This window comes from Aulonocara stuartgranti (genome assembly GCF_965226115.1).
Source record: "Aulonocara stuartgranti genome assembly, chromosome: 20".
NCBI lineage: Eukaryota > Metazoa > Chordata > Actinopteri > Cichliformes > Cichlidae > Aulonocara > Aulonocara stuartgranti.
In genome coordinates, this window is record NC_138956.1 from 34,411,605 (window position 1) to 34,430,241 (window position 18,637).

The 18,637-nt window shown below is 42.0% G+C and overlaps 1 protein-coding gene across 1 annotated transcript; it reads right to left on the bottom strand.

Annotated features, from left to right (window-relative positions):
• Window positions 1-1,403: 1,403 nt before the first annotated feature.
• LOC309697568 (synaptophysin-like) lies at window positions 1,404-17,611 on the bottom strand. Its single transcript, XM_082519564.1, has 8 exons — window positions 17,535-17,611; window positions 12,044-12,109; window positions 8,409-8,533; window positions 7,932-8,130; window positions 7,668-7,859; window positions 4,908-5,123; window positions 4,462-4,542; window positions 1,404-3,408 (listed from the first exon to the last, which is right to left on the bottom strand). The coding sequence occupies exons 1-7, from the start codon at window positions 17,550-17,552 to the stop codon at window positions 4,477-4,479; spliced, it is 882 nt and encodes a 293-aa protein (XP_082375690.1). The 5' UTR covers window positions 17,553-17,611; the 3' UTR covers window positions 1,404-3,408; window positions 4,462-4,476.
• Window positions 17,612-18,637: the final 1,026 nt, after the last annotated feature.

Genomic DNA, 18,637 nt, shown 5'->3' on the forward strand with positions numbered 1-18,637 from the left:
GATAGAGAAGAGTGATTTGTCACTCCAGAGAACATGTCTCCACTGCACTAGAGTCCAGTGTGCTTTACTCACGGCATCTCACCCGCTGATGTAAGGCTTAGGTGCAGCTGCTCAGCCATAGAAACCCATTCCATACGGACGTTTCTTGAGCTAATCTGAGGGCAAATAGGAGTTTGGACGTCTGTAGTGACTGACTCTTGTTAGATTATAATATTATTTTATGCCATGTTAGACCCCTAACTAAAGATTGTGAATTATTATGTAGTTTTAGTTTGCATTATTCTCCTGAATTAGAAGAAGCTGATAACTATTGCATTCGTTAAACTGATTTGCATTACATTAGACTGCTGATTTATTGTGGATGAATGATATTGTTTTATGATGTTATAAGAAATACTGTTTGCAGAAAGTCATCGCCTTATTTGTCTGATTAGAAGAGAACAGAGCATACTGGAGTTTTCTGCCCCAACTCAGCAGGAGCAGATAAACGGGGAGCCAAGGTCGTAGCTTAGGCGCCGTGTGAGAGAAAAGCATGTGAATGTTTAGGCTTTTATGATAAGGTGGGAGAACCAGAGGCTATAAGAGTTTGAGCAATGCTCCACCATTTTGAGATCTGAGGCTGTCTGCATACGGTGTCCATCTCCCACGCGTGTGTTCATTAAAATCATCGTTTGACTTAACCCGGCCGGACCAGTGTTGTTATTGTGGTTTTTTCTCTTGTCTCCATCCCCAATATTTTGAACCTTAACACTCTGCACCTAGTTGGTGACCTCTGTGCGCCTCAGTACCTGCTGACCCCGTTCTGTGATTTTATGTGGCCTACCACTTCATGGGTGTTGTTCAAAAATCACTTTCACATAATACTGCTATCAGCCTGGAAGTGACTGGAACACATCAGAATCTGAGCAATGTTTCCTGCACCCCGATGAATTTATGCCACAAAGAATTAAGGTAGCACCAAAGACAAAAGGAGGTCCAACAAGGTACTCGCACTTTGAATGGTCAGAGTAGAAAGCACTATATAGAAGTATTGGTATAAAAGTAGCTGTCCATTTGCCAAGTATCTATTTAAGCGTCTAGTACAGGGGTGGGCAACTCCAGGCCTCGAGTGCTGGTGTCCTGCAGGTTTTAGATCTCACCCTGCGTCAACACATGTGAATCAAATGATTGTTCATTACCAAGCCTCTGGAGAACTTCAAGACATGTTGAGGAGAACATTTAACAATTTGAATCAGCTGTGTTGGGTCAAGGACACATCTAAAACCTGCAGGACACCGGCACTCGAGGCCTGGAGTTGCCTACCCCTGGTCTAGCATGTGCATTTCCCATCTAGTGTCCTTTTCTTCCCAGTTTCATTTCCCCTTCATTTGCTCACTCGACTGTATAAAGACACAAAATCAGACTGAGATGAGTTTGTCGTTTATTGAAACTTTCCATTGAATAAACACAGCAGGGGGAATTGGGTTGGGGATGTCTCCATAGCAACAAGTCACACACATCATCACTGTCAACACCATCGCCATGGTTACTGATGCCGGGTAGACTATTGTGACACAAGAGGACACATCACAGAGGTGAAGAAGAGGATGATGAAGAATAAAGAGGGAGGGTAAAAAAAAAAAAACAAGGAAAGAAAGAAAAGTGAATGGAGGAGAATTAAAAGCATAAAAGATGAGAGAAAGGATAAAAAGAGCCAATGAAGTGGTATGGACAGGTAATGGTCTCACACACACACAAACACACACGCGCACACACACAGGAAACAGGAAGTAGAATCACACTGATCTTCAGATACTGAACGACACGAGCAGTAAACACGTCACCATGCGGGAGGAAGATACCGACGCTAAAAACAGCTTCACTTTCAAGAAAAACAACCCAAGAAGAAGAAGAAGAGGAAGAAGCATCACTTTTTTATAGACCCAGAACTTTCCAGAAAGACTCGATTGGCTAACAGAAGACAAATTAAAATAAATTTAAAAAACAATTGCAACATTTCAAAGTAGCTCGCTGACAGAAGCATCCATCTGAAGATTTAAGCCAATAACTGAGATCAACATGTAAGTCATGGAGGAATCTTAACTGAATTTTGTGCTCTGAATTTTCACATCGCCACCATTTAGAATGGGAAAAGTGAGTTTCCAAGTGGGGAAATTTACCCCCATCAAGGTGGAAAAACTCCAAGAAACCAGTCATCTAAAATTTTGGTCTGCCATTGAGTTGTTGATGCCACAAATGTAGACTCATAGCACAACAACTTGTATCAGGATGTAATCATCAGCTGCTGTCTGCATAGAAACCGTTTCCAGGTAAAGATATTTATCGGGTACTGGAAACAGCTGTTGCTTAAAACCTCTGATCTTTGTGAACAAAGCAAAGTCAGAGGCTTTGCAAAGTCAGTCCAAATAATTATCCCATACTTAGTCTTCCATTCATTTGTCTCTTTTTAGGCTCCCCGCCTCCAAAAGCCCACCTTCACTTTCTAATTGGTTTAAATCTGGAAGCCCTTTGAGGGGCAGTGAACTGTACTGCCTGCTCCTGATGGGCGTTTCCGTTGCATCATAGCAGTACATTGAAATCATCAGATTGGTCTTAGCCGAGTTGAGACCCAAAGTAGAAGCCAGTAGAATCAGATCTGGCTTAGTTTTAGTGGCGGTGATCGTCCAGATGGACGTTTCTGCAGCTGGAATGTAACACACAGCAGATCGAAGCTCGGCTGAGCCCATTAAACACACAAACTGTGCAAACTGTAATGACGAGGGGCCATTTTGGATCCAGTTTCCACCGGGCGTCACTGTGATGCTGTAGGCCGGACTGGGTTTTACTATGTGCTCAAATTGACATCACTTCCTGTTTGATATTTACATGCAGCGGGGAGGTGATGTTGGCAGACGCTCTGTTAGTTTGTTTAATGTGGTTCTCATTTTGGTTTAAATCTGGTTTTCATTGGATTTTTCTCAGTGTGGACCCAGTCTCAACAGCTTCACGATTGGCTGGTGTGAATCTGGTTTGCTGATGTAAGGAGGCGGGGCATAAAACTTTGGGCAGGGCAGCTCAATAGGAAACAGGAAACATTTCAGTCTATATTATATATCTGTTCATAGTGATATCTATACAACACAAACATACATTCTCTCCACAGATTAATTAATATGAATAACTCTTATCAACATCGTCACTGGTTTCAGGTTTCTATTCGTCACCGATGTCTTGGTGGATTCTTCAAGTTGTGGATTTATTATCTATAACTCTCTTTTTTAGTCATTTACACATCAATTCATTATAGTGAACATCTAACCCCCCCTTTCCCCTCATCCCTCCCCCACCCCACCCATTAACTTTGCAGCCAGGAGTGTCACATTGTGGGTTGGTTGCAAGCGACCCACTGTTGGTTCACTCCGACTTGTCCTGTGAAGGAAAGACAAATGGAAAAAAATCTGATTAAATAAATAAAAGCTGCTGGCTTTTTTCAAATGACCTTCATTCACCGACGAGTCTTTTTGAAAAAGCAACATTAACCTCGAGTTTTAATGTTTTGCGTCAGTGACTAAAAACTAATCCCCATCCTGGAGAAACCAGAAACAAAAATACAATATTTAATCTTTAAAATTTACAGTCAAATCCCTAAAAATAGCGAGAGAAAATAAACGAGGATGACATCTTAGTCCCCCTATAGAGCCCCAAACATTTCACAACATTCCTACGCATGAATATGAAGCTTTACATTCATGATTGTTTCAATAAATACACAGCAGATGAACACAGTATTAGCTCACACATTTAAAGATGTGAAAAAACATTCTGATAGAGGTCCTTGGGTTTGGTTGGCAAAACTGCAGTTCCATTAATGGCCACTTGAGGCAGACTCCAAAAATCCCCAGAGACTGCTGTGTTAAAGTGTCCGGCTTCACATCAGTAAAATAAAAATAAAGTAAAAATCATGTTTAGAGCCTGGTACGAAGCCTGAGCATTCATTAAATATATTTTTGGATATTGTGATGGAACAGTGGAGAGCAGACAGGAAATCTAGGAGAAAAATGAGGGGGAAGATGAACAGTAAGTGGCCTTTAGGTGGATTCCACTCTGGACCTTTGTATTAGCCTTATGGTGTATGGGTTACCTACTCAACCTGGTAAACTGAACTGGGACCCTCTTGTATTTTTAACTAAATTGAGAAATATGATGGCTTGATGTGAGGGATGTGCCATCAAGAGGTTTGCTCTTCAGTTTTGGTGAGTGAAATTCTAGTGTTTTATTAGTCTGTTAATAATTGGAAGATATCTGTGTGCATGCTTTGCACCTAGCTGATGTCGTCGTACTGCAACCTCAGTTTTAAATATGGAAACTTCTGACTCCAAGAAACAGAAATTATAGGGCCCAACATACTAAAAGTGATGCTTCAAATTGAACCTTCAACTTAAACGCAGCAAGGAGGCATTCACTAAGCCTCCACAATCTCACCTTCTTCCTGTCAGCTCACATCTGGTTGGAGAAGGAGGTGGGCGCCCCCTGCTGGCCATAGCCCTGACCATACTGCGCTTCCTGGATGACAAAAAATAAAAAATAAAAAAAATACATAGGATGAATTCAGTTTTCTTGATTAATGATCACTTATTTTGTATGTAAAATGTCAGACTCAAAGACTAAAATTCAATCTACAGTCATGGGCAGCAAAGTGTTTCTGTTTTAAACAATTATCATATACATTAATTATCACATATAATGTAATTAACTGACCCATCATCTGAATAGCAGATGTTAGAGATGTCTGTTCTGATCAAACAGGTCATCAGGAGATAAATTATGTTTCAACCAAAATCAAATTACCGAGTCACAAAGCTTCAGCTAAACTCTTCCCTTGAGGTTCCAGGTTTGACGTTACCAGCATCATCAGTGCGTCTGCTCACCTGGTTGTATCCCTGCTGGCTGTAGTCAGGTTGGTAGCCTCCCTGGTTGCTGGCATATGGGTCTTGCTCATAGGCTCCCTGCTGGCCGTAGGCATCGGGTGCGGCAGGCTTGCTCTCAGGAGGCGGAGCCCGCATGAAGGGAGCGATGATGCCCGTCTCCTTAAAGACGAACCAGAGGTTTCCAACCCACAGGATCAGGTTAATGAAACCAAATGCCTGCAAGAGGAGAAGCTGAGGGTTATCACGTCATTCTCTGTTACCAAATTCAGATTCTGATAGAAGTGCCAAGAGCTGCACTTCCTCCAATGGCCACTTCTGCAAAACCTAGTCAATCCCAATAGACTCCCATGTTAAAATAGCTTAGAACTTTGCAGTTGAATGCATCAGTATTTTTTTTTATATAGCACCGATTCACAACAGTCACTTCAAGGTGACCTCAAGGCAAAAACCCTACAATATTAGAAACAAACCCCAAAAGACAGACGACCTATGAGCACTTGGCCGCTTGGCAACAGTGGGAAGGAAAAACTCCCTTTTGACAGGAAGAATCCGCTGGCAGAACGATCGAGGGCTGCGACAGCTTAGGAGTGAGAAGAGGCAGGCAGGACAAAAGACAGAAATTCACCTGTTTTAGGTGAATGGGGATAACTCGGCCATTTAAAGTATATTATGGCTTTAAGTTTTGCATTATTGGGGTTGAGGCCTCACTGAGTGACTAAATATAGCAAATGCAGTCTTCAGTGCTTTAAGAGTTTCTTTCAGCTCCAAGAGGTTCCCAAATCCACCCTCATTTGATAAAGAACTGATTTTGTTTTCTTTTTTTTTTTTTAATGCCTTCTACCATCCAAAGTACAAACAATAACTGAAAATAAACTGTATTCATTAGCTTAAGTTAGCATCCTGATTAATAAAAGTAAATCATGGAGGCACCTTGAAATTTAGGGGCATAAAGTTTTTTTTTCTTCACGTATTTAGGTTACAGTAACAGGGAGCAGGGTTGATGGTGAAGACGAAAAGAACAAGATCAAAATCAACATCCTGTGTCACGATCAATCATCTAAAGCAACCGACAGCGCACAAGATAGGTGAAGAGGAGCAGGAGTGACAGAAAGGTAGCAGCAAGAGAGAAAGGGGAGATGGTAATGACACCTGCTATACTGTATGGTTTGGAGACAGTGGCACTGACAGCAAGACAGGAGGTCGAGCTGGGTGTGACCAAGATTAGAAAGGAGTCCATCAGAGGGACGGCTCAGGTCGAGCGGTTTGGGCACAAAGTCCTAGAGGCAAAGCTGAGAGGGTTTGGGCACGTACACTGATCGACTGGATTTTTAAGATGGAGCTGCTAGGTAGGGGGAAAAGAGGACGACCTCAGAGAAGATCTATGGTTCTAGTGAAAGAGGACATGCAGAGGGTTGATGTGGCGGAGCAGGAGGAGGATGCTATGGATAGGGTCAGATGGAGGAAGATAATCCATTAAAGCGAAAGGTAGAAAGGAAGAGGAGGAAAAGAAGGAGGACAACAAAGTGCGAGTGCCCCGTCAGCAGTTACTTCATCAGTACAAAAACAGCCAAGTGTGAAATCTGTCTTACTTTAAGACAGAATTAAACATTTATGTCACTGACCTGAAACAAGTGAATTTAAACCCATCTTCAATAAACAGAGAGTTTGATCCAGCACCAGTTTTCTTTATAATCCGGTGCTAAACGTGTCATTGTTATTTAGTTTATGTCATTTAGTTGACATTATATCTGAAATCTTGCTTCTTTGACATGTTGAATTTTTTTTTTTTTTAATCTCTCATTAATCTTAAGCTCGAGTTGAAGACTACTGGACTTCCTTTTTTAAGACCGCTTCTTCTGTTCTAACTGCTCATGAGTTCCTCTTGAGGCGCTGTTATGAGCCAGGTCATTGTTTCCGTGTGGTACTGTCACTCACCACACCAGAGGGGGGCGTTGTTTGTACTCTGTGATGTTTGTGCTATGTAAGTTTCCAGGTGGAGGCTGACCATCGGGGGAAGATGGAATGAGGCCGGCTACAAATTGGGACCTGACTAGGCCGGCAGCCCCTCCTGCTTCCTGTTTCCAGCGAGCTGCGTGTTTGGCCCCGTGTGCTGTGTGACTGAGTTTTCCGGGATGAGAAGCGCTAGACTGCAGTGTAAACGGTGTAAAAAGACCTCTAACTGGACATGGTAGCTGTAGGGGTGGGAAGACTTTTCTTTTTAGAACCTTTTTCTCCTGTTTTGGTTAGTGAAGACAGGTAAGAGGCTTGTATTTTCTTTTGTGGTTTTATCACTATAGGTAAGTTAGTTCTGGTTTATTTCTAGTGTGTTTTGTTTGTTGTTTTGGCCATGCCCACCCTGACGCTCATTACCTGTCCAGTTAATAAAACGACTAGTCATTGTAAAGCCGTGGCTGTGTGATTGACTTATTTGCGATCTTTTTTTGCTTTCCTCGTGTTGCACTCCGGCTCGAGGCCGGTGTGTAACAGGCGCCGTCACTTTGGACATGGTCCCGAGAGTCTCTTACCTACTCTGTCATCAGGCGAGTCGTCAGGGTCACACCTTGGCTCATGTGAAAGAAGTCCAATTTCTTTTTACTCGAGTGCTTAAGACTCTCGTGCCCTGGATGACTCAGAACCTACAGACATTTCTCAGTAATATTCTGTGCGGGTCAGTACTGACATTCTAGTATTGTAGTATCCATGAACTTTCCCCGTCCTATGGCAAGACTCAGATGTGCCCAGGCCCAGTGAAAGTCTTACCACAGAGGTGTTCAATCCAGACATAACCGGGTCGTGGACTTCACGGCAGCTGTTCTCATCCTCTTTACAGGCGGGGATCATAGTGATGACTTCATCCGGGTTGGTCGCAGTCTTTACGTCGGACAGACCTTTGGCCCAGGCTGCCGAACTCACCAGCCACATGAAGGCAAACACTCCGGTGACTCCCAGGTCCTGAAACGGCACAAAGACAGAGTGAGGGAGGTTATTCAGAGGTCAACTGGGAAGTCGGGTGGCTGTACTTACGATCAGTGGGCCCTTGTTGTTCTCCTTGTACTTTTCAAAGAAGAAGACGTAAATGCTGAGAGCCACCGTAGAGTACAGGAAGGCGAAGACGCCGATGGTGACAAAGAATTCGGCCGAGGAGGAGTAGTCGCCAACCAGGAAAATCGGTTCTTTATTCTCAGACTTACAGGTGGGGGCATGAAAATACTCCTGGTGGAGTCTGACAGAGGAGTTTAAAGTTATTGAAGGTGAAGCTAAAGTGAAAAATACAACATTTGGTTCAGACATTGGTGACCAACAAGAACTAATACACAGTTAATAACTTTAGAGCTCCGACAGTCACACCATCTGGTCAAAACACCCCTCAAAGCTTTGGACCCAGGGGTCCTGCCTGAGGAACATTTATAAATAAAATTGAGCTGAAAGAAGTTTAAACATTTAATTTTTTATTTAATATTTTTTAGCTTCAGAGTTTATGGCGTCTGTGCGTGTTCTGACCTGAAGGGATACTCAAACTCCACTTCTATTTTCAGGTCGCTCTGCGTCCGGTTCTTGCACTCCACCGCAATCTTGAACATCCCGGAATAACTGCCACAGGTGGAGAAGGCGAAGATGGCGAAGAACTGGGGGAGGAAGAAGGAGGAGCAACAACACATCACAAGCATTACTCGCAGCAGTGGTATCCTCCTGTATGTGGCATAGCACAGCATTTTCATCTCACTCCTAAAGTTGTTCCAGGTTCTAATTTCCATTTCCTTTTAGTCTGACCAAAATCCAAAACACGATGTATTCGTGGTTTTGCACAGAGGTCACTCTGTTTGACTCAGACTAGAAAAATAAAAATCATGATTATATCACAAAGAGACTGAAGACTTATTTGCCTCCAAGAGGAGAAGCTGTGTTTTTGTAGAGAAGGTTATTTAGGTTCATTAGGACGGCTTAATTAATTTTTTTATTGATAAATAAATAAATTCAGCACTTGCAGGCAGATTTTTACAATTGCTCAAATATTGCACTGAATTTAGCAACACTAAACTGTTACATGCATTTATAGACTCTCTTTAGGATGAAGAAACTGACATGACTGTGTCACCTGACCTTTGACCTGCAAACAGCATCCTCAGTAAAAACAATTTTTCATGGCCGTGACCTTCCTGTGGCTAAAAATTGCTGCTATTTTTTTTAAATACATATAAATGCAGTTCTGCTGAAGCAGAGGAGGCGCTGGCTCCTGCAGGATGATGACTCATCGTCACGTCTATGTTTAGCGACTCATTGCGAAGCTTTGCATATCAGACAGGAACCGAACCAACAACTGCCTCGGCCTCACAGAGCTGTGCACACTGACTTCAGCGGCCTGATGAAAACAGGCTTCACGTTGAGTCAGCGGGAGGAACTTGGTGACGTTTTTATGTGTGATGTCACTGATTTCCCCACTGCTACAGAACGTGGAGGAAAGTGAAACCAGGGTCATCATTAAGATGTTCGCAGCCTTGCGTGATTTACATGCAGGAAGATCCAGATTTATTTTCATCGTCTTGTATCCAGGAGTCAAAGTTTAAACTCCTGTATGATGTGGTTTGTAAGGAGGTCTGCAGTTTTTACTAGTTTTTATTTTTTTTAATATCCAGACCCCTTATAGTCCCCAATCATGGGGCGACCACTCTACCTACTGAGCTATCCCTGCCCTGTGATTGGGGGCAGGGATTTTGTGATTGTTCTGCTTTTACCTGCTGATAACTAAAAACCTGACACTCAGCACACCTACTTTGAACCAGGGTAGATATGTTACTGTGCAAAAGAAAGTGCAAAAAACAAAAAAGTGTGCACATCTAAGAAGAAACAGGCTTGATACCAGACCATTGTTGGAACAAATTGTTGCCAAAAAGATCCCACTTGTGCTCCCGCTTTGCCACTAGTGTCACAACTAGAGTCCCAAAAAGTGTCCCTGCTTTTCTACAGCTGTTGCCACATCTGTAGACACCAGCTGTGATGCTCTTCTAGCCAACACTCAGACACGTGTGAGGACCAGCCGTGAGGCTCAAACAGCCTGATGAACCGCTGCTTCGACTGTCCCCATTTCCCTATAAATTTGCCATAAAACATCCACACAATTCTGAAAATTCACACTTGGTCCTCGCAAGGAGGCTGCATGAACCCACATCCACGTTGCCAAGTAGGGATTGGGCCGTCTGACTGTGACCATCTGCTCAGTCAGTGTGTGGGTGTGCGATATTTAATACCATACATACAGTACTGAGAGCTGAAGCTGTTACATCACTTCCCATCCAGCCTTCGGCATCTCAGTGGAATTTGTGAATAAGCCATTTCCTTGTTGTCTGAAGGTTTAGAAAAGGTTTTATGTTTTCAGACTTGTTTTATAGAGTTGATCTGACAATGTGATACAACATATATATGAAGTTAAGTCAACATGCGCCCTGTCAGCCAGTGTGTGAAGGTCAGCCTGGACTGAGATTTAACAGGGTTTTTTTTGGGACGTCCATCTAACTAAACGCTCACATTTAATCTGAGGTATTGAGGCACACTGGCTGAGACCTCCCATGCTTTATTCCCCATTTCTCTTGGTGAAGCAACCAGTGATCTCCACAGACAGCACTTTCAACAGGATCTGTAATCACTGACGAAGCTATCAGTGTCCGATCTCTCCTACCTGCTAATTAAATCATTAGGACAACCGATCTATGTCTATGCTTGTTTTCAATCTTCACAGATGTCTGTACCTGAGACCCTCTGTTATCAATGTGAGATGTCGAAACTGTTACATATACCACATGAACATCGCTGCTGCTAAAAATATGATCATATTATAAACAAAGAACCACGACCAGGGATTCTTTTGACGAGTCTGGTGTGAAAATGTAAATAAAAGGAGGCTAAAGAGCTTGGAAAGAAAAAGCGTCTGGACTTCTTTAAGTTGCTTGAAGACGTTTTACCTCTCATCTGAGAAGCTTCTTCAGTTCTAAGGTCAATCCCCCCAAAGAGGGACAAAAGGACCCCCCCCCCCTGTTTTCAGGACCCAGGACCCACACCTGTTTTCACACCTTGGCTCAAGTGATTAGGTAGAGGATCATCAGGAGGTCCTTTTGTCCCTCTTTGAGGGGATTGACCCTAGAACTGAAGAAGCTTCTTGGATGAGAGGTGAAACGTCTTCAAGCAACTTAAAGTCCAGACGCTTTTTCTTTCCAAGCTCCTTAGACTATGATGACCTGGATGACTGAGAACCTTCACAGACATAAATAAAAGGAGACGTTTTATATGCTAAAGGTTGTTTTGAGCAGATACTTATATCAGATGATGAAATGACTCCTGAAATTTCACTGAAAATTCATTTTAAGTTGTTTTTTTCCCCCCACAGTGAACAATCATAAATCAGATCAAACGACCAGGAGTACCGATGCTTCTTTCTGCTACTGTAACATATTTTAAACTATGATACATCCCATGATGCTGAAGCTCACTGAGTTTTTTGTAATGAAAACTTTAATACATCTGAAAAATTCATGTGTATATCTCCTGCATCTATGAAGTTATGAGGTCCCTAAAATGTTTTTAAAAACCCTCCGGACTGAGCTGATGTACGAGGTTTTATCCACAACGAAAAACCAAAAGAAGAGCGAGTTGAGGGGGAGGGGATTTCAATCTCCCTACAGCGCCCCCTGCTGTGTGGATGCTGGCATCTACAATTTATTTCAAAATAAAACCAGAAGGTTAGCTCGTTAATAGTAGGAGCTGAATCATACCTGCAGTTAGTGAACTTTTAGCAGCTTAAAGGCTACAAACATAGAATAAAACTGATACAGTAAGATTTTTATGTTTTATTATATGTTTTTATTACAAGTCATGAATGCGTACTTTAAATATTAACATTAAAGCTGATCAGCTGTTAAACAGAAGAAAATTATTCGTTCATACATGATCATGGATATGTGTGAATTGTGCTTTCATCTAAGGTGAACCATTAAACTCTGATGGTGTATGATGTTTCTGAGCTTTAAACAGGAACGTGAACTCAGCTCCGGGAGTTATACGTCCTTAAAAACTCTGGAGGATACGGTGCATCTGTGCTGTGGTTGCAGGTTTTTGTGGTGCAGCTGTTGGTCTGATGAACTCACCCATTCTAGGACCTTAATGAAGCCCAGAGGAACCTTCAGCACCCTGAACTGACCCTGGGCCACCAGCTGCAGACAGAAAGACACACACTGGTTAATTATGTTCATCCGAGCAGCCTGACGAAAGACGAGCACGCGGATCTCCTGCTGTCAGGAGCACTTTCACTCAGGGCCAGAACATCATAAACAGCAGCATCATTTCTGCTAAATGAAACATTTGGAAGAAAACTTTTTCCCCAAAATATTTCCAAACTTTTCTGTACTTTAAAACCATCCTAGAAAAACAAAAACAAGCAAACCAACACCTACAGAGATGCTAGGTGGCAGAGAGGAGGGTCAGCGTGGTTTCATGGACTTATTTCTATTAACCATCAACGACATGTTTAGACTTTCATCAAGAGAAACTTTGAGCTCAACTGTTGTTATCAATAATAACAATTCACTGAGAATATTGGCAACATTAAAAAACATTCCCATCATACCGAGTCAGCTGACTTAATGAATGATTCAGACTGCAGGTCTAAAATGCAGACACTGGGAGTGGAGAGGAGACCGTCATGATAATCTCATCATGCAATAAGCGACAGAATTTATCTGTATATAACATTTTTGTATGCATGTTATTCACAACTGCACAACAAAGTTTCTTTATTGCAATAATCTGAACAGCTTTTCTTACGTTGTAGGAGACGATCTAACTGCACATGGAAACCCGCAGTTTGCTGTGTAATAGTCCTTCAGTCTTAATGATCCTTGCATATGTTTCTGGATGTTAAAATGATTTTCTCACCACTTCATTTCAGCTTTAATGAAAAAAGCTGGACTCATTTTCACTGATCGGGAGAAGATTTGTTGTGCAGGGAAATTTTAAAAATGTCAGAGAACAACTTTGTTCTGATTCCAGAGCGTTTCAGGGACGTTATTCTACACGCAGGAATGAAGAAAAACTGGCAAATGTTTTTGGATCGTTTGAAAAACATTTGGAACAATTCAACGAAGAAATCTTCAGAATTAACAGAATTGGATGTGAATGACTTAACAGATTTCAAATGATTTTTGAGACTTTGATAATTATCCAATTACTTGAGAACAAATGCATAAAATTCTTTAAACAGTGCAAAAATCATTGCCAGATTATCTGAAATCATCATCTCTTTTTCTGGGAACACTTTCATGTTTCAGCTTTTTGGCAATGACTCAGTCACTGCTTTGATTATTCTTCATTTAAAATGAGTTAAACATGTACCTAAACATGAATTATAATGCGTTCAATGTCACAATCCTTCATTTTAAATTGAACTTTAAAATCTTCATTTCAGATTTAAATACACATCAAGCACATCTTGCAAACAGACAGCATGATGCACCGTGTTCAAACAAACAGATCCATTCTTCCTCTCAGATTTCAACCTGCTGCTCGGCTCGTGGGATATTCAACACTCGCATAAAGGTGCCAAGGATAAGGTATTAAACAGGCTTTAGGGATATTATAGTATTACATTCATTACCAAACATAACTGCAGACACACTTATGGCTCAATAAAAGAATAAAAACAAGCAAAAAGTTATTTTTGTAATCAAATACAGTTAATTTCACTTTATTCACTTATTACTTTAAAAGGTTCTGTTTAATAATCAAAGTACTTCCAGTAAATTTTTATTTTATTGTATATTGTGACTTTACATTATAAAGTACCTTGAGACACATGTGGTGAACTGGCACTACTTTATATAAAACCAAAAAAGGGATTGTAAGCTTATTTTATTAGGACTATAACACTGTCTCTGAGGTTGGTTATGACAGGCCGCCAATCTGACGCAGGGCTAATGAAAATATAATGAAGTAAAAATGAACAACAATGGAAAAACAGGAATTTATAGAATGCTTTTGCCTTCACTTTATATGCAGACATATTCCAGAAATGAAAGAGTGAAGACTGAAAGACTCAAATGTTGCAGATAACAGTTTAAAGCAGAATAAAAATGCACGAGATCCTTAACCGCAAATAGTAATTAATTAAATGCTGATATTTTAAACTGATGAACACTCAGACGGCGCTGAGGTCGACTCAGACTTCTAGGAGTTTTGCACTGGTCTGCCTGAGCGGGCTCATCTCAGGAGGAGTGATGCCAGAATCTGTTGTTAACATCCAATAAAACCAGCCAGCAGAGCTGAAATGATTGTTTACTGACTGAGACTCTGACAGTAGGAGGGAACATCGTTCAGTTGTTACCTTTCACAGTTAAACTGGATCTTTATCGAATAAAGGTATTCCCTTTTCAGTATTTGTTTACATTCAAAAGAAGCTACAGGAACAGTCAGTAAACACATGAATCTCATGGATAACTGACTGACACGCTTCAGTGTGCGAGACGGGAATTTGCTCCGTCTCCATTGGTGGACGTGCAGTACGGGAAGCTCCACAGGGGACTGAGCCGTCTCCATTCCTGTTCACCTCGTACCTGCGACATCAGAGCTGAATAAACTGATCAGGAAGGTGGGTCTGTGATTGGCTGCAGAGTGGACACATTTATCCACACATTTAGCAGACAAACCGCCGATTTCATTTTAAAAAGTGATGCACAGCACAGTAATTTAGTCTCCATGGCAATGTGCCACTCTCCACCATGTTGTGAAGTTCTTTGCTTGGCACTTTGTGCGTTCCTGCTGAAACACCAGCACCATTTAATCGGCAGCTTTAAAATAAAATGGCTTCTCAAACTAGAGTCTGTTCGTCCCACCAGACCAGAATCCCAACCTTTTGCACACCTACAGGTCATAAAAAAAATTCCCCGACTTTGCTTCTCTTCAGGTAAAAACATTTCTTTCATTATTTTACAGATGTTCCCCATCCAACACAGACCACAGACCAGAGTTCCCAAAGGCTGTGGCACATGGGTGAGCCTCGGGACTTTGTGTCCTGCACCCACCAGTGCTACCCCTCAGCCTCCTAACAGACACAGCTACGGTAACAATTTCAAAATCCTATGTGGCCCTGCTCTCAAGTTTCACCAAGTTTTTCACCTTAAGGTCGAGGTCACCGAGACTCGAACTCGTGAATGGTTGTTAGTAAATGGGCTAATATGTTGCCTCATTCTGCATTCACAAACTTCCATGCTGCTCGCCCGCCCGTCAGTGAGACGACAATGCCCCATCAGCCTTTTACAGCCGAGGGGTAAAAAGGTCACAAGCTCAGAGGAGGATAACCAGATACTGCAGCCATGCAAACTGCAGTGCCGTCATCTGACCATGTAATCAAGAGCAGAGCTGAAAACATATAAAAGATATGAAATCCATTTCCCACAAATATGAAATTTTGGACAACGTGCTTGAATACCACCTCCACAAACAATAGTGCACTCCTTTGAGATCTAAAATAGACTGCGCAGGATCATAGCCACGGGTTTTGGACTCATTTGTAGCCATCTGGTTGCAGATGGTAAGTGTTTGCTTTCTGGGATGTGGTTAACATGGCACAAAGCTATTTTATTATATTTTTTTCAACCTCAAAACAAGATCTTTTTTGTCAAAAACAAGTGTGAAAATGGTGAACATACACATCCTTCAGCCTTTACCCTTCCTCACCTGGAGAGATTCTTCTTCTGAAGCACATCCCAGCACGCTGAAAAAAAGACTAGAGTACTGCTAGACTGTTAAATTTAATGCACTGGGAGTACGAATGTGTTTTTAAACCACCATCATGTAAAACACATGCTGTGATGGGCCTGAAAGGTAGCTCAGCTTTACCGGCAAAAACCCCCCAAAAACAGGAGCATCAGCTAGAAATGTGTGAAACTGGACATCTGTACGGCTGCTGTGGTCTGTAATAAAAAGCATTTCTGAGCTCCTGATTTTTTATTTTGTGCATCGTGTGAATATTAAAACATTAAAGGGGACCCATTTTTTCCTCATGTCCAACGCCATATTTTTATTGTTGGACACTAGTAGAGTGACTGTGCAAGATTCACAGAGTTCACAATGGTCCTTTTATGAGAAACAATCCAGCCTTATGTGCCTCCCCTTTGACCAAAACTGAATATTTGGTTGGGCCTCTGTGCTGGCAGCCAGAGCAGACCGTATCAGGGATTTCCCCTCTTTATGATACAAACAAGCCAAGAGCAGAAAAAAAAGCCCTCACACCAAATGTTTCAGAGGTTCTCCTTCACAGAGATCATCACATAGGCTCAACTGGCCATATTTAATCAGAGTGTAACATTTATTCATGACAGAGTCAGGAAAACCAAATGTTTCAGTTATATTTTTACATTAAAACATAGAAATCGAGGATTTAAGAGTTTTCTGATTTTAATTGGTTCGTTTTAACCACCACAAGTCCATAAAAAATATTAAAGACGAAACGAGCAGTAACATCTGTAACACTTGTAATAATGCTGCCCCCTGGTGGTGGACATGGTTAAATTCTGCAGTGGGAAACTACAAAAACTGCGTTTAAACGGAGGGACGTAAAATTCTGGAGTTTGTTATGAAGCGTAACACAGAACACTCAGATATGACATCATTAATTAAATGCAAGCGATCAAAGAGGCCGACAGAAGTCAGCTTTGGACTGAAATCACGTTTGACACAGAGCAGCTTTCATCAGCTTTCCCGGGCTTTTTTCTCCTCTGTAGTTTAAAACAGTAAAAATAAAGCGGCGGTGAAACAACAGCTGGATATGAAATATCGGGCTGTGATAGAAACTAACGGCGAAGCAATGCTGGCTTTTCTCTCGGTCTCCATCTTAAAAGGTAGCTGATGAAGGAGAGGAGGAGAAGGGGTGGGAGGAAGAGGAGGAGCAGCTGAATCATCTGGGTGAACCCGCTTAGACCCGGGTTAAATAACGCGGATCAGGTAGAAGGAAAACGGCGAGAGAAAAACAGATCCGGGCAGACCCGCAACATCATCAGCATCAGCATCCCGAGCAGAGAGGACGCCCTCCCCCTCCCCCCCCGGCTGCCATTTTACAAGCCCAGACACACACACACACACACACACACACACACACACACACACACACAGCATTTCATCACGGGCGCACGGGGCTGCTGATATTTTCATGTTTGTGCGTTTTTGTTTCGGGCCTCCTGCAGACACCGTGGCGCAGGGATGGAAACCCCAGACAGCCACTCCTGTTTCCAAACCTCCCGCAGTCCGCCTCACATCCCCCTCCCTCCCACACACACACACAGTGGTACAAACACACAAACATATGGACCACCATGAAGAACCGAGCCCGGTCCAGAGAGCCTCTCCCCTCCGTCTCTCCATGTCCTCCTCCCGGGCATCCTCCGCCAGCTGTCGGAGCCGCCTCCTGCGGCCGACACGGAGATGCTTTACCGGGAGGCAAAATGCATACAAATTCCGAACCGAAACACGAACACAACCCGAACCCACAGCTGATCAACCCGCAGCAGACAGGTGAAATATATATATATATATATATATATATATATATATATATATATAAAAAAGGCGGATGTGGAGTGTTTGTACCTGATTTACGACGTCCATCCTGCAGAGTGTCGAGAGGACCGAGAAGATCTGGGAGGGGGAAGGCGTGAGGGGGGTTGAGTGGAGGGGCCGGGACTGTCCACGACATCATTTTATTTACTATAAAAAAACAAGAACAAAGAAACATTTCAGATTAAAAAAAACAAACATTAAATATGATTATTAAAAAAAAATATTTATTTTATTAAATTAAAAATTTAGCTTTTATTTCTTGGAGGGGGGGGGGGGGGATTGCGTCATCACGGTAGAAGGTGGTGGTGACGTGCTTGTGATCATGTGACCCAATACGTGACGTATAAATGTAATCTGTAACGCAGATTTATATTTTTATAACATTAAAACAAAAACCTCAGCTCATAATTAGATTTAACAGTTAATTCAAATAAACATTTAATGCTTACACAATTTAGGAACCAATATATGTTACAAATACAAGTAGATCTTAATCCTGAATCATTCAGTGGCTTTAATTCAATTTTTGTCAAAGTTTAAAGCCAAATTTCTGACAGACATTCGTATTGCAGTGGCATTCATCCTGGTCCCTCTGTGCCTGTGGGAGCACTCCTATACAAATGTTCCAAAATGAAATTCAGAGTAGACAAGGAACTGTTCCCATCAGTATCCACATGTAGACTGAGGTATAAACAACATCTTTGACTGCATTATGGAGTTTCGATACAACAATAACTACTAATAATTATTTGATGCTAGCCACCTGATCACTTTTGGTTTTATGATACTGCAGCCATCCTGGTGTCAGTCAGAAGTCATGTGAGTCTGATAATGACCACAGTTAACAAAAATGAACATTGTGCTGTATTCAGGAGTACTTTAAGCTAGGACTGATTTTATTCATACCATAGTCCGTGAGAGTCTAGGTCTATTTTCTCAGTCTACCAAGAAACTGCAAATATGAAGTCTTCTTTCATTTTTGCAGTTACTGGAGTCGCCCCCTGGTGGTCATTAAAAAGAATAAGACCTTACTTAAACCAGCATGCTACATTTATCCTTTACTTACAGTCTGTGCCTCTCAGTCACCCCCCACCCTGCCACTCAGAGGTCATTATGATTAACATCATCACTTG